Source organism: Phoenix dactylifera, chromosome 5 (assembly GCF_009389715.1).
Source record: "Phoenix dactylifera cultivar Barhee BC4 chromosome 5, palm_55x_up_171113_PBpolish2nd_filt_p, whole genome shotgun sequence".
Lineage (NCBI taxonomy): Eukaryota > Viridiplantae > Streptophyta > Magnoliopsida > Arecales > Arecaceae > Phoenix > Phoenix dactylifera.
Window position 1 is genome coordinate 7,006,767 of NC_052396.1, and position 14,635 is coordinate 7,021,401.

Genomic DNA, 14,635 nt, shown 5'->3' on the forward strand with positions numbered 1-14,635 from the left:
TAAAGAGGAGATAAACAGTGTTTGTAGGGCACGGAATTCCCAACCCCCCCACCTGAGAAGCCAAGGTTCCCTTTTATAGGCGGGGGTCGGTTTACCTGTGATGTAACGGGGCGAAGCCGTAGTACGGCTCGGCATGTCGTTCAGGTCGGCGCACGGTCAGGCGAATCATTGCACTGATGTCGGCGGTGAGGGCGTCGTACGACCCGAACTAGCACGCCACCAGGCGAATTATTGCATTAGTGTCGGAGGTATGGCCGAGATCAGAGACTATCATGGTTGACCAGACTCTGCTGGGCTAACTTGCCGTGGAGAGTTGAGAGTCCGTAGATGACAGGAGCCATACGCATTAAATGTGGAGTAAGCCGGAGATCCGCATTAATTGTGGAGTAGGCCGGAGATCCGCATTAATTGTGGAGTAAGCCGGAGATCCGCATTGATTGTTGAGTGAACCGGAGGTTTACAGTGGCCATGCGCAATAAATGCTGGAGCAGTGGCAGGATATGGTCCTCGGTCGGACCTCGGAGGAGTACGGCCGTAGTAGGTGGCTGACAAGGGTAGACCTTGAGCATCAGGATTTTCCTAGGTCGGAGGTCTCGAGGTCGGATGTCTTGAGGTCGGGCGTTCCGAGATCGGACGCCGACTTCGGCTGTTCAGGGTCGGCGATTGTGCGGCTTCTTGGGGGCATTCGTGTCACTTGGGGGGAAAAATCTTATTCCCCCAACATTTTCCATGAATAGGGGTTTGTAGTGATATGTTTTGGAAGATTGTTTGGCGGTGAAGAATGACCATCCTTCCAACTTGTGATGAATATCACCTTTGCATTTTAGTACTGCAATCTATTAAATAATAAGATACATGCGATCGACATTTCTTAATCAAACCGACGGCGGCAGTGCGGCATATTTCTCATATGATAGGTCATGGTCAAAATTTAGTGGTGGCTACCCAATATCTATTTCAAAAAAGAAAACTTCTAGTGATATCGATTCTTGTAATACCTAATTCAATTGAGGTACTCTTTACTTAGATACGGTGTTTGATCCCCAGTCGAAGATTAAAAAAAAACATAAATATGTTTTTTTAAAATTTATTTTAAAAAATATGGCAACAATGCCAAAAAAAATTATTTTTAATAGGTTTGAGGGGTGCGGTGCGGGAGGGACAACCTATACTAGTGTTATAGTTACAAATCACAGCTCAACTATAGGCTAATAAAAATTTTTCAATTCTCTTTCTCCTATTCCAACTTAGCTAGAAAAAAATATTTAGCTAAAACAAATGGTTGAAGGCAGTCTACTCTCAAATTTGGCATACCAAAAAAAAGAGGAGAAGGGTGCATCTGTACACATGTTGTATGAATCACTCGGTTTAGCAAAAAAAAAGAAAAAAAAGAAGAGAAGAATGGTTTATGTGATTGTATTAATAGCCAACTCACGAGAGATATTTTTTTTTCCTATTAGCATATATGTACGCATGCACTCATATAGCTGAAAGCCACCTACACATCATGTCCTAAGGTGGATTTAAGTTGGAGAAGATGTGATTTGTGCTGCATGTAAGTGAAAAATTGTTTTTACTCTTGTATTTACATAATAATTTTTATATTTCCCCTCTTTGAGTCTTAACAACCATGGGTCACTAAAGTAGTTATTCAAAATTTTCCGGTTTTATTTTGACTTATTCCTCGGTAATTGGTGGACGATGGACTGAATGACTCAATAGAGGCAGCTTAGCCGTATTGCCAAAAATACCCAATAACATATTTACCCAAATAGCTGAAAACACATCCCACAAGCACCTGATCTGCCATCCACACATAACAAATACTCGTACGCGTCATAGCTGGACTTGGAGACTGACCTCTGCGACCGGCCTTGACATTCCTCCGGCGAGCATGGCGTCGCTGCCGCCCACCACCGCCGCCGGTGCCATCGAAGGAGGCCGCGCCTTCCTCGACGCCGCCACCCTCCGCTCTTTGCTCAACCCCTCCGCCCTCATCCCCCACCTCCGCTCCTCCCTCCCCTCCCTCTCCTCCGCCGTCCGCGCCCCGCCGCGCCAGAGCTTCTCCCTCGACCCATCCTCCTCCTCCTCCCTCCTCCTCATGCCCTCCTGGTCCTCCCACCCATCCCTCCCTTTCATCGGCGTCAAGGTCGTTACCTCCTTCCCCCACAACTCCGCCCTCCGCCTCCCCGGCGTCCATGCCGCCTACCTACTCTTCCGCTCCTCCACCGGCGCCCCCCTCGCCTCCCTTGACGGCACGGCCCTCACCCTCCTTCGCACGTCCGCTGTCTCCGCCGTCGCTGCTTCCCTCCTCGCCCGCGACGACTCCCGTGTCCTCGTCATGGTCGGCGCCGGCGCCCTCGCCCCCTACCTCATCGCCGCCCACCGCTTCGTCCGCCCCAGCCTGAATAGAATCATCATCTGGAACCGAACCCCTGATAAAGCTCGAATCTTGGCAAGAGATCTCCAAGAAGAGGAGGAGCGAAGGGAGAACAGCGGGCTAATTTTCGAGCACGCCGAGTGTTTGGACGAGGTGGTCGGGCTGGGGGACGTGGTGAGCTGCGCCACGAGCTCGGAGACCCCAGTTGTCAAGGGGAAGAAGCTGAAACCCGGGGCGCATTTGGACCTGGTGGGCTCGTTCACCCCAGCGATGAGGGAGTGCGACGACGAGGCGCTGGCGAGGGGGAGGGTGTTTGTGGACTTCGAGGTGGCGCTGGAGGAGGCAGGGGAGTTGGTGGGCGCGTTCCAAAGAGGGGTCATGGCGCCGGGGGATGTGGCAGGGACGTTGGTGGAGTTGGCCGGGGGGACGAAGGTTGGGAGGAGGAGCCCGGAGGAGCTGACGGTGTTTAAGTCGGTCGGAACGGCGGTGGTCGACCTCCTGGCTGCACAATTGGCTTATTACAATTACTTGCAAGGTAGAATCCATCCAAGTTTTGATTTTGGTGTGTTCTCATGTTTGGTATTTTGACGTTTATCTTAGATGCTTTAATTCCCATTACTTCTTACTTGCTCTTTGTGTTGGATCACCAATGATGGCTTTTCTGCCAAAACTTTCTGTATAACCTTCTTCTCGTTTCTCTTCTTTTCCTATGATCTTTAAACAGTTGATGGAAAAGATGAGAATTGCTGTGCTTTCACCAGTTCACTGGTAGCGTAACATGTTTTGCAATCTATAGGATCACTACTATTAAATGGCAAATCATCATGAGAAATTAGGTCATCTCTATGTGTTCCATTTGCTCAATTTATACTTTCTCTGCTCCTTTTCCTTTGCTGAAAAATGTTGCTTTTAGGACTATGTTTGTACTTTTAGGGCTCCCAACATGCAAAGCTGTTTCTTTGTGAAACCATTGAGGATCTGAAATTTGGAGAGGATCTTTCTCACAGCAATATTTGCATGATGTTAAACAATGGAAGATGTCACTAGGAGGATGATACATCGTAGTTGGGATTCATTGTCTTTCAATGTAAAATCTATAGAAGAAAATTTCATTGTGTGGAAATGTGCGGTTGTTATGATGGAGGAGGTGGATATTGCAATCATCGCCGATTTCAAAACGTAACCTGGATTTTCTGTTTTCTCTATATTGAAAGGTTAGCGTGATGCCATGCCTTCTTACATCGAATACTTTTATGACATTAAGTGCATCTTTTGTGAATGGAAGTTTTTGGTTTTCACATCATTGTGGAATGCTTGATAATTGTGATAACACTTCTGATGAAGTCTGATCAGTCTATTTGTATTTTTGTTTCCAAAATCATATTTTGTGTAGTTCTTTTATCTTCTTCGACAAGATCAGGAAAACAGGATGATGTTTTCTTAGATGCTATATTGATTGCTCGTTGGCTTTCCCAAATAATTTGTTAAAAGTTCAGAACATCAAAAAAGGATTTGTTTTTGGTTAGAATTTTTTGCTTGTCAGGTCGTAAATCAGTGCACAACCATTTATGTTTCTTTTCGCTGATCTTCATGAGTTCTTGTCGTTTTTGTCGCAGGTTCTCCATGAACTTTTCCTTCTACAAGTTCATGCTGCCAAGTCCTTAGAAGGCAATCCGTTGCTGGATATGGATTTAGTTAATACTGATGTTGGTGTTTAAATGGTAAAATAATGCAGTGATGGTGAAATACCAGAAGATTAGGTACTGCCACAGCATGAAAAATAATGTAACAAACTGCTAGTTCTTATACTTAAGATTTTTATCCTAATGCATTTTTATAATTCAAGTCAACTATCAGGTCATTCAAGAAAAATTTGGAGGATCAGAAATCTTGTATGAATACTATGATGTATACAATTATTCAAAAACTGAAGGTGGCTTGAGTAGCAGATTTAAATCAAGTTAGTAGGTGGCCAGAGTTATATTAAACCTGGGCATGTAGCGGCTCAAGGAAATCAAGTGTTTGGGAGATTTAACATTCTTCTGACATCTAAATACCATTCAGAGTCTACTGATAACATGACTTTATTGATGAGGTTGGATGACATTGAAGTCACTGTCCCCTGATGCATGCCCAACATCAACTTTGTTTTCTTGTGCAAGTGGAGAGCTGTATGCCTGGTTGGAATTCTAATGGTTGGAAGGTTAGAACTTTCACAGGCATACTTATATTAGAAACAAGTTCCCATCAGCATTTTTCAGGAGATGCAAGAAATGCGGATGGTTGTTTTTGAGAAGTCTTCTTCCTGGTTGGGAGGAGCAATTCTTCCTAATGGAGGAGGACTGGTCCTCGGATGCTGCAAGCACCATTGGTGCGGTGTAAGTATTGAAATTTCAAGCATTATCATGATGTCACTTACTGCGATATGTGGATGAAATATTGCCTGTGATCTTTCATTTCTCTTTGCATTCTTTCTTGTTTTCCTTCTCTGCTGTCCCATCTCTACTACTGACAATGCCCGGCTGAATTCTATCCATTTGGGTTGAAAGATAAGTTTCAACCAAAACTACGTCAAGGTGGTACATTACAACAGTGCTCCTTTTTTCTGGTAATCAAGAAACTCTTCAAAGATACTCTCTATCGATATCTTATTCAAAATCCCATTATTGCTAATAATAATTCAACCTACTGAATTGCTAACTTGGAAAGATGTTATAGGAAATGGACTCTGCTAATAGAGTGAATGAGCAATAGACATCGGTACCTGTTGATCCTAAATCGATTATTGTGCCTGACCCAGGTTTTGTCTAGATTGAGTTGGGCTTATCATGTTATCAGAACAAATGACTTTATATGAGAACATGGTGCCTCTATGAAATCCCTTTGTCTGATGTTACATTATTTAGCACTATATAACTAATATAAGTCGGACCACAACTATGAGTGTTATATGGCTTAAATATAAAATGGCTATTCATAAGGTAAGAGATGTTCAAATTGCAAAATTGCAAAAGCAACATCAACATCAACAGTAGAGCCTCAATAATACATGGAGAAAATATATTATATTTGCATCAACAGTAGAGCCTCGATAGCATTTTTTTTTTTAAACAAAAAACTTGATAACATATTTAGGTCTTTTAAGTGAATGATTAAATAACTCATTTCTTTGCAAAGACAAAAAATAACAAAGTTAGACGTAAATGTCATTAATATATCATGAATCTATATGCCTCCCAATTCACAAATTGTTGATTCTATCTCCCAACCAAGGGCGTGCTAAGAAAGGTCAGCTGTATCGCCGCCAAGCTAGATATAGCATTTGCACATGCCTCGCTGAAAGCATCACCAGAATTTTAGTTCGACTTCACTCTTAATAACAAAGGATATTGTGAGCAAAATGCATAATATATACATATTGCAATAAAACGGATAGTACGGGCACATATAAGAAAGTCAAAAAACAATAAATTATGAAGTGCTCTAAGCAACTCCTTCTTTTCAACCCACAAGACACCCTCGAGTGATTGACCATATACAAGGCTACCCAGTTCTTGGCTCTGTTAGCTTCTTTGTAAACATGTTTGGGCTAGAATACCGTACCGTCACTAGTCGTGACCCAGATGTCTTGAAGCAAGGAGTAGCACCCTCCCACGACATCGATGCCACCCTCGATTTAGTCAATCACCATAGCCGAATCGCCCTCAAGTATAACTGCTCTAATCCGCAATACATGCCGAGCATGGCCCAGATCGGCCCATACTATCCTTAGCTCAGCCTCTAGAACCAAGGTGTCGAAACCAACAACAACCATCATGAAATCCAAGCTTCTGATAGTGAAGCCAGCATCTTTCTTTCCTTCTGTCACCATATAATATGCATCCATCTAAATTGACCTTTAAAAGAATCCTCTTATGTTAGCAAGGAAAAGGATTGCAACCATGGATTTATACCAATACTTCGGAGAACAAATTGCTCAGATAGAAAAATATCATATCGCCATATAGAATGGACATTAATAAGTTAAGTTTATGATAATTTTTGGTCGAATTGAGTCAAAACAGCGCTGTTGCCCACTCGTCACGGACGGCGAGAGACCAAGCCGTGCGGCAAGCGGTCTGAAGTCATCGGAGACGAAGACGAGTCCAAGTTCTCTGGGCATGGCCATGGAACGCTCTCAAAGCGCACGCGGATCGGGAAGGGGACGTCTGCTCGCTTTGGTGGGGAGAAGATAAAAAGACTTGGAGAGGACGGGGGTTTATTTGACTTCCCACCTACCGGGAGGCCACGTGCAGTAGTTGGTCAGATTCACTATTCCCGACAATGAATGAGTGGGTGAAGTCAGTAGGAGGTCGGTCGTGGCGGCATGGGTCTGAGTCCCACTTGCACAGCTATTAAAAAGGTCGATGGGATTCTGAATTCTGTATCTGCCCTCACCAAAACATAAAAACGATAATTAACAGGAAAAAAATAAAGGCCACGCTCAACGTCCTATCCATGCAAAATTTTGTTTGTGAATAAATATAAATTATTCTAGAAGGCTTCTCTAGACGAAGAAGCTGCCTCAAATGTTTTTAGATATATTATTTTTAAATTCTTTTTAAATGTATTATATATATATATTAGGATTTTTTTTTTGCATAGGTACCCTTCTAACTATCGAATTTTGCATAAATACCCTTTCAAAATTGATATTTGCATGTATACCCTTATAAAATTCTGTTATTGTACAAATGCTCATAATATAACGGTTGTTCTAATGGTGTTAAGAAAAAATCATATGTATATTAATTAAAATAAAATAAAATTTTAAAATTACGCTAATGTCTGCCTTCTTTCATTGCTGTCGGGATCATGATCTATTTCCATGTTTACCTATTAAAGATATTTTAGTCATTTTAATTTTAAAACGTTAATTTTTTAATGTCGTTAGATAATATGGGTACACATGCACAAACAAAAATAAAAAAAGGTACAATAGCCAAATAAGTGTTTTACGAGGGTATACATGCTAATATCAATTTTGGAAGGGTATTCATGCAAAAATCGGTATTGAGGAAGGAATTCATGCAACAAATCCTATATAATGTAAGTTGGATTCGTGGGATAGTAATTATTTTTCCATATATGAATCTTGAGACCTACCGTAGATCACATGCTGCTTCCCATGTAGTTTCTGATGTACAAGAGACCTAAACTGCATCATCTCATCACCCCTAAAGTTTGGAGATATATATATATATATATATATATATATATATATATATATATATATATATATATAGAGAGAGAGAGAGAGAGAGAGAGAGAGAGAGAGAGAGAGAGAGAGAGAGAGAGGACTCGCAAGCAAAAAGTTACTTAAGCCATCTGGGATCATCCATGTCAGTGTCTATTGTCTGAATCCATCACAGAAAGGTTTGATGCGCAGGGGACATAATTAATGAATAGAATTACGATTTGACCCCTTGTAACTTTTTCTGAATTTCATACACTTCCTATTAATTTCAAAAAAAAAAAAGTTCCTTTAAGTTGCCCGGGGGATGCAATATGATCCTGCATCCATCTCCCTTAGCTGAATCTCCATACAAAGACCCATATCATGGTAGCGTGAGTCTTAAAATTTGCCGAAATCTCTGGTTACAACTTACACCCTTCTTCCTATCTAATTGAAAAAGGCAAAAAAGGATTTCCAATTCTGTAGAGTTGATTAATATTTTATGTGGGGATGGGTATATACAGCATTGGGGCTCAATGTCAAGGAAACTAGCATCTTTGGCAGAGAAAAGATGAAGCAACAGATGGCGGTGAGCACGAAGAGGAGTTATTGTGGAGTGCCAGCGGCAAAGGTGGATGGGGGGATGAAAAGATGGAAATTTTTAGAAAGAAAATGGAAGGATGAAGGCAAGGCCGGCTCGAGCCTTAGGCGACTGAGGCAGTCGCCTAAGGCCCTCGGCATAAGGAAGGCCCCGATTTTTTTTTTTTGCCTAGGATAGGAGGCACCGCTACAGTGTCAGTGCTTTCCGGCGGCAGCTACGGGCTATAGGTAGGCGGGCAAAATTGACAAACAACAGGCTACAGTGTCAGTGCTTCCCCCCCCCTTCTCTCCCAGAGCTTTTTTTTTTCTTTCCTGAACCTTTTCTTTGCTGAACCTCCCCGCTTGAGGCTTCCCATTTCTCAAAGCTTCAGTTTTTGGGCCGCCCCTGCTCCGGAGTCTTGTCCGGACCTCCTCTCCTCTCCAGACTCCAGCGACCAGCTCTCCTCGGCAGCTCGGCTCCTCCGACTTCTAGCCTCCGCCGCTCCAGCCTTCGGCCTCCGCGGCCTCTGGGCTCCATTGATCCCTCTCGGTCTTGTCAGCGCCAGCGGTTCACAGACCACGGTCCACGTCCACCGTCCTCCGGCAGCCCGGCTCCGGCTACAAGAAGGCAAGAACCCGGGCTCCCTAGTCCCTCCTGGCTCCATCCCTCTCAATCTCGTCAACCTCCCTTTTTTTTCTTTTTTGATCTCTAATCTTGTTCTATTTTTTTTTGTGAGGAGGGATTTGCATGTCTGGAGGAGAGCGATGCACCACTCGAAGTTGAGGACTTGAGGGAGGGGGGTTTTGGGGCGAGCATGGGGGTGAGGTGGTGACTGGTGAGGGATAGAGGGAGGAGGGGGTGGGGACTGTGGGGTGTCTTCTGGAGAGGGATGGAGGGAGCCAGCCAGGCGCCAGCCAGGGAGGAATTGGGTCAGGGACTCAGGATGGAGACTGAGGGGTTTAGTATGGTGGTGTGGTGCCGTGGTGGGGGGTTTGGGCTGCATCTGGCCATTAAAGTAGAGGGGTGGGTTTTCCTGAGAATTGGAAGTGATATTGTGTGGTTTAATGAGCTCAACCTCCTTTTTTTTTTTTTTGTGATTGATTAGCTTTTCGAGGGGCCAGGGGGTGAGGTCTGTGGTGAGCATGATAGAAGAAAATGTTCTCTTCAACAAGGCCTTGGCTTGGGCTATCTTCTAATGCGATCAGGTATGTTGTAAATTCTTTGGGGCAGGGCCTCTTCACATACATTGGAAAGCATTTGTGGTGTAGATGAATGCACATAGCTAGGTTGTTAAAGGGTGCTGAAAGGTTTAGATTTCTAAACACTAATAGCTGAGCATAAATGGGCCCTATTCTCATAGCTTTTCACTACTTGTAAGCACTAATTTCGGAACATCTAATAGCTATTATTTTTAAATAAATTTTTAAAATATTTTGCATTTATTAAAAAAATAATTATTTTTTTAAAAAAAAGGCCTCTTTTAATAAATTCGCCTTAGGCCCCCAAATATATTGAGCCGCCCCTGGATGAAGGGAATAGAAAATTGAGTCTTTTCTCGAATGTAGTAGAGCCATGTTGGTGATTCTTTGATGGCTGTCAATGATATTCATAGGAGAGAGAGAGAGAGATAGTAGGATCATATTAGGTCACTTAAGTAATTTGAAACATCCAATTAAAAGTTTTTGAAATCAAGGAGATGCGTGTAAAACTCGAGCAAATTTGAGGGGTCAAATTATAATCTTTCAAAATAGATAAGTAATTTATAAACTACTTATCTAAATAAAATCACCACGACATTAGTCTTCTATTTTCCTAAGCTATACTACTGCTAGGAGTCTGCTTGATGATTTGTTGATAGCTATCAATGTCACAGGAGAAATAGATGGTAGGATCATATCAGTTCACTTAACTTGAAATATCCAAATAAATTTTTTTGAAATCAAGAAGTGTGTGGAAAACTCAAGCAGAGTTGATGGGGTGAAACTATAATTTTCTTGAAATCAAATTAGTAATTTATAAACTCCTCTATCTAGACAAAATCTCCACGATGTAAGTCTTCCACTTTCCCAAGCTATGCTACTGCTGAGACTTATATGGTTCTGGGAAATGGTGAATGCACAAAAAGATTGTAAAATATTTATGCTTTTTAAATCTATTTTTGACTTAAACAAAGAAACTTATAACATTGGATGTTAAATTAAAGACTTATATATATGTGTTATCAAAACAAAGAGTAATGCTACAGATCATGGTACTGAAGAAAAGAAAAAAAAAATCCACTCCCTTCGGCATGAGAGGTTTGGCGCAATTCATAGGATCACCAGTGTCATAAATAGAGTTTTTGCATAAACACCAATCCCCTACTCATCTAGCACCAGAGCTTCATTTTGATATGAAGGTTAGGTCTTGAAGCATTTTTCTAAAATAACTTTAATGTTCACTAATATTGGTTATTCATGCACTAACTAAAAGTATAAAATGCATATTTCCATGTGCCTAGCTCATGAATACTTTGAATCTACACTTATGCCATAGAAAGGCCGCTTATATGGCTAAAATTGCTAATCTTGGTGGTAGTTTGATAATGGTGATGATGACAATGATATTGTTATCGTTATTATTATTATTATTTCATCATAATCAGCATCATCACCATTATTAATTTGAGGAACAAAGTAAAGATTGCAAGTGCTATAGCAAAATCCATATCAGTTGAAAATGCTACAAGACATTAGGTGGCCACCTGATCACCTCACCAGGCCCTCATCGAAGCCATGTCTTTTTCATAAAAAAAGATTGATACCAAAGCCCACCTTGAAGGAAAAGGGTGCCCTACCCAATTCACCATCCTTAGAGGAAGCCATCTCTGGCTCCCCCTCTGTTTTGGGGCCAAGGGAGGGCTGTGCTAGGTGCTGCTTTAGGTCAATCATGTCCAAAGTACACGTGGTGACGTAACGATGCTTTTCTTACTTTATTAAAGCTCGTTCCATGATCATTATTATTTTACTCGATTTGGTACCCTTAAGATCTCGACAAAGATTTGTGGCAGTTACTTGTAACCAACCGAAAATGTAGCCGCCAAGTGTTCGAGAGAATCTGGGGAGCTCCATCAGGTGCAAAGGGGATGTCTTCTCCAGCGGCCCAGCTGTGATCCCATTAGATTCTGACCTCTAACCAATGTGTTCGCCTTGGCAAGTTGAAGGCCAGTACTTGCCACGCCCCGAACCCAACATCCAAGTTCGGTCACGAGACACGGCCTCACATTCTCTAAGGCAGGACCTTAGAAAATATGCAAGGTCTGAAAATTTATCACAATCTTAATATCACTAAATAATATGATCTCAGTTTATACCAAATAACAAACTGATCAAATTACAAAATTTAATCATCCAATCGGTATCAATGATGCTTTATCTATTCATCCCAACTTTGAAAAAAAGAAAGAGAAAAAGGAGTTATGAGCTTACAGCCCAATAAAAATCTCGAATCGCTACATCAAAAGTAATAAAAAAATAATCAATTAGTAATATAAATGAATATTGTATCAATAATCGAAAAACTTATAAGTAACATATATATATATATATATATATATATAATCAATTGTTTAACAACAATTGCTTAAGTTCTGTCATCCATTTCTCATTTATTTAATTTTCAGGTTTCTTATTAATTTTTTATTTCCGGCTTTGGACTAACCAAGATCATGACTCAGTGCAAAATCAATACCGTCCCATGTTATAGCTCGTGGTGGTTTTCCACATGCAAGCCCGTAGAGGCTATCTCACTCATAATGGCTTTCCATACGTAAGCTCGTAAAGGCTCCCCATGTGTTAGCCTATGGATGCTATGGCAAGATTAGTCTAAACCATTCTTATTTATCTGATTTATCTATTAATTCAATTATCTCATATACAATGTATTTCTCTCAAATTCAAGATATCTTTGTTCATATAATCATGTTCTCAATATATGATACGTATAATAACCACACACACACACACATATATATATATATATTGGAAATTATATAAAAACATATCGTCACATGCCAAACTAATACAAATTTCACGATGCAAATCTAATGATACAAACCAATAAACATATACTCACACGTTGATTCAAGTATAGAGATTCTTACTTGTACCGCAATCCAATGTATCTACAACGCGATCTATCGCAATCCTTATTTTAATTTAAAAATTAAAGTATAAAATCTCGTTGGCTTACTAATGCTAACTTGAATGAATCATTAGTTTTATATATGGTCTCACGCGATCATCTTACTTTTGATCTCATGTCCCTTTCCCAGAAGTTTAACAACTTCAGGATACTAAATAATACACTGAAACGGAGAAAGGACAATGAAAAATAAATATGGAAAACTTTGCATGTCATGATCATGCATACATTCCAGCATGAGGTATGCCACTCTTTCCGACGCCCCACCTGGTCCGCTATAAGTATCATGCATCCATGCCACCTTCTCAACAAGGCTGGCAAGACTCAGAAAAGTGGTCCATGCAATAAGATGAGCAGAGGTGGGAGCTTTGGGGGTGGACACAGCTCTCTGGGTTACCTCTTTGGATCAGATGAGCCACCAATCTCACCTTCTGGATGTACCAAGTCCACCAAGTCTCAGAAGCCTCCATCTGATGAAGGTGGCAAGAAGAAAGCAGCAACCGAAGAGACTCCACCAGAAAAGCCCATCTCCAACAACTACCACAGAGCGCAGGGCCAGAACTCAGGGAACTTCATCACTGTAAGTAGTAATACATTTACATCTCATATCTCTTTTCGTTTCATCCAGTTTCTTGGTATGTGAGAACACTGAAAGTTTTTATAATTATTCCAGGGTCGGCCTTCCACTAAGGTCCAGTCAGTTCCTGGTGGAAGCTCGTCTCTTGGCTACCTGTTTGGAGATAAATAATGTGTGGTCAAGTAGCTTCATCAGTGGTGTGAATGAAATAAGGGCATCTCAAGCCCAGTTGTGAGTGGATTTTGTTAAGTTATGATGTATGAGACTCTGAAATAGGTGAACAGCTGATCTCTTTCGAGGAGGCTTATATGGTTGTGCCTCTCCTTGATGGTGAGAACTAAGAGTTCTTTATAGCTTTTATTTCTATTTTGATAAACCCATCCATTGCGGATGGGGTTTGGCAGACACCTACTTGCCAATTGGTACGGAAAGGATGGTACTAGAGATACCAAAGAAACTCAGGTGCAACCTGAGTCTGGTAGTTGTGAACAGCTTTAGAGTGGTATTTGAAGTTTGGTACTGCTGCTGTGTTTATAGTTTGATCTATCTATCAATATACATATTTACAACATCTCTTTGTGCATTTTCTGTTAATTGATCTGAATTGCTATGGAACCATACATTAAATGCGGGAATATATAATGGTTTAGTAAATAAAACTACAAAAACTTGATGGTAATTTTTGTTCAGATTTCCATGGAAGGGCCAACCAATTCAAACATCATAATTGTTCTATTTGCAAAACAGATAATATATCTATGAAGACCATAATGTTTTTACAATGGTACTGTGATAATCACCTAGACAGAGATTGTGTTTAATTTGGTCCGGTTAAGCTTCTCTTATCTGTAACCTTGACATTATTTACAAGTTTAATAGCTGAATTATGTTTTCGTTTGGCAAAATTATATTAAATTAAAACTTTATACCACCTTTCATCTTTCTTCAATTTTTTTCCATATAACTAGGAATGCATTACAATTTGCAAATTCATTTTGATTCCTTTCTCATCCCATAAGATTTAAAAAAGAGAGTGTACTCTCAAAAGAGGAGGAGGAGGAGGAGGAGGAGAAGTAGAAAGTGTAAGGAATGGCAGAAAAAGGACTACGAAGAAGGGGAAAAATACCAAATATGGAATTGAGATGATGTAAATCCTAATATTGATATAGCCTGGCCTGTTCTGGTGTCCAATGTTTCAGTTTCTATTCACTCTTTGCTCCAAATGGGGTAAAAAAAGTTCAAGAACAATAAATCCAAAAGGAATATCCTTGCACTATATTGGGCCACAATACATGTGTTCAGGTGATGCACAAAGGAAATGCCGGATTTCGACCTGTTTATTATGGAAAATTATATAACTCTGGTTGATTTCTCAGAAGATCTAAACTAATTCTCAAGCTTTTATATGCTCTTCTAGGTTAAGTAATAGTTCATGTGAGTATAACAACTCTCAGAGTTGCAGTTGACGCCCTACACTATACATTCAGGTAGTGGTAGTAGGACTAGGAATAAATACCAAGAGCAACAAAATTGGGAAACTAGCAGCCACTCAAACTTTAATTAAACAAATGTAGATTATAATAGGACTGATTTCAGGACACTTGACGTATCATATGCTAACACAACATATGCTTACTTACTTACATAAAATGAACCCCCACAAGTGTATATAGACCTAAGAGATCGTTCTAGAGTTACTCT

General features: G+C 40.8%; 2 protein-coding genes across 2 annotated transcripts; both read left to right on the forward strand.

The window, feature by feature from the left end:
• The first annotated feature begins 1,796 nt into the window (after positions 1-1,796).
• LOC103721624 (protein SAR DEFICIENT 4) lies at positions 1,797-4,780 on the forward strand. Its single transcript, XM_008811895.4, has 2 exons — positions 1,797-2,915; positions 3,997-4,780. Exons 1-2 carry the CDS (start codon positions 1,895-1,897, stop codon positions 4,005-4,007), a joined length of 1,032 nt encoding a protein of 343 aa, XP_008810117.2. The 5' UTR covers positions 1,797-1,894; the 3' UTR covers positions 4,008-4,780.
• Positions 4,781-12,461: 7,681 nt separating this feature from the next.
• LOC103721625 (protein SPIRAL1-like 5) lies at positions 12,462-13,505 on the forward strand. The gene is made up of 2 exons (XM_008811896.3): positions 12,462-12,937; positions 13,031-13,505. Exons 1-2 carry the CDS (start codon positions 12,572-12,574, stop codon positions 13,103-13,105), a joined length of 441 nt encoding a protein of 146 aa, XP_008810118.2. The 5' UTR covers positions 12,462-12,571; the 3' UTR covers positions 13,106-13,505.
• Positions 13,506-14,635: the final 1,130 nt, after the last annotated feature.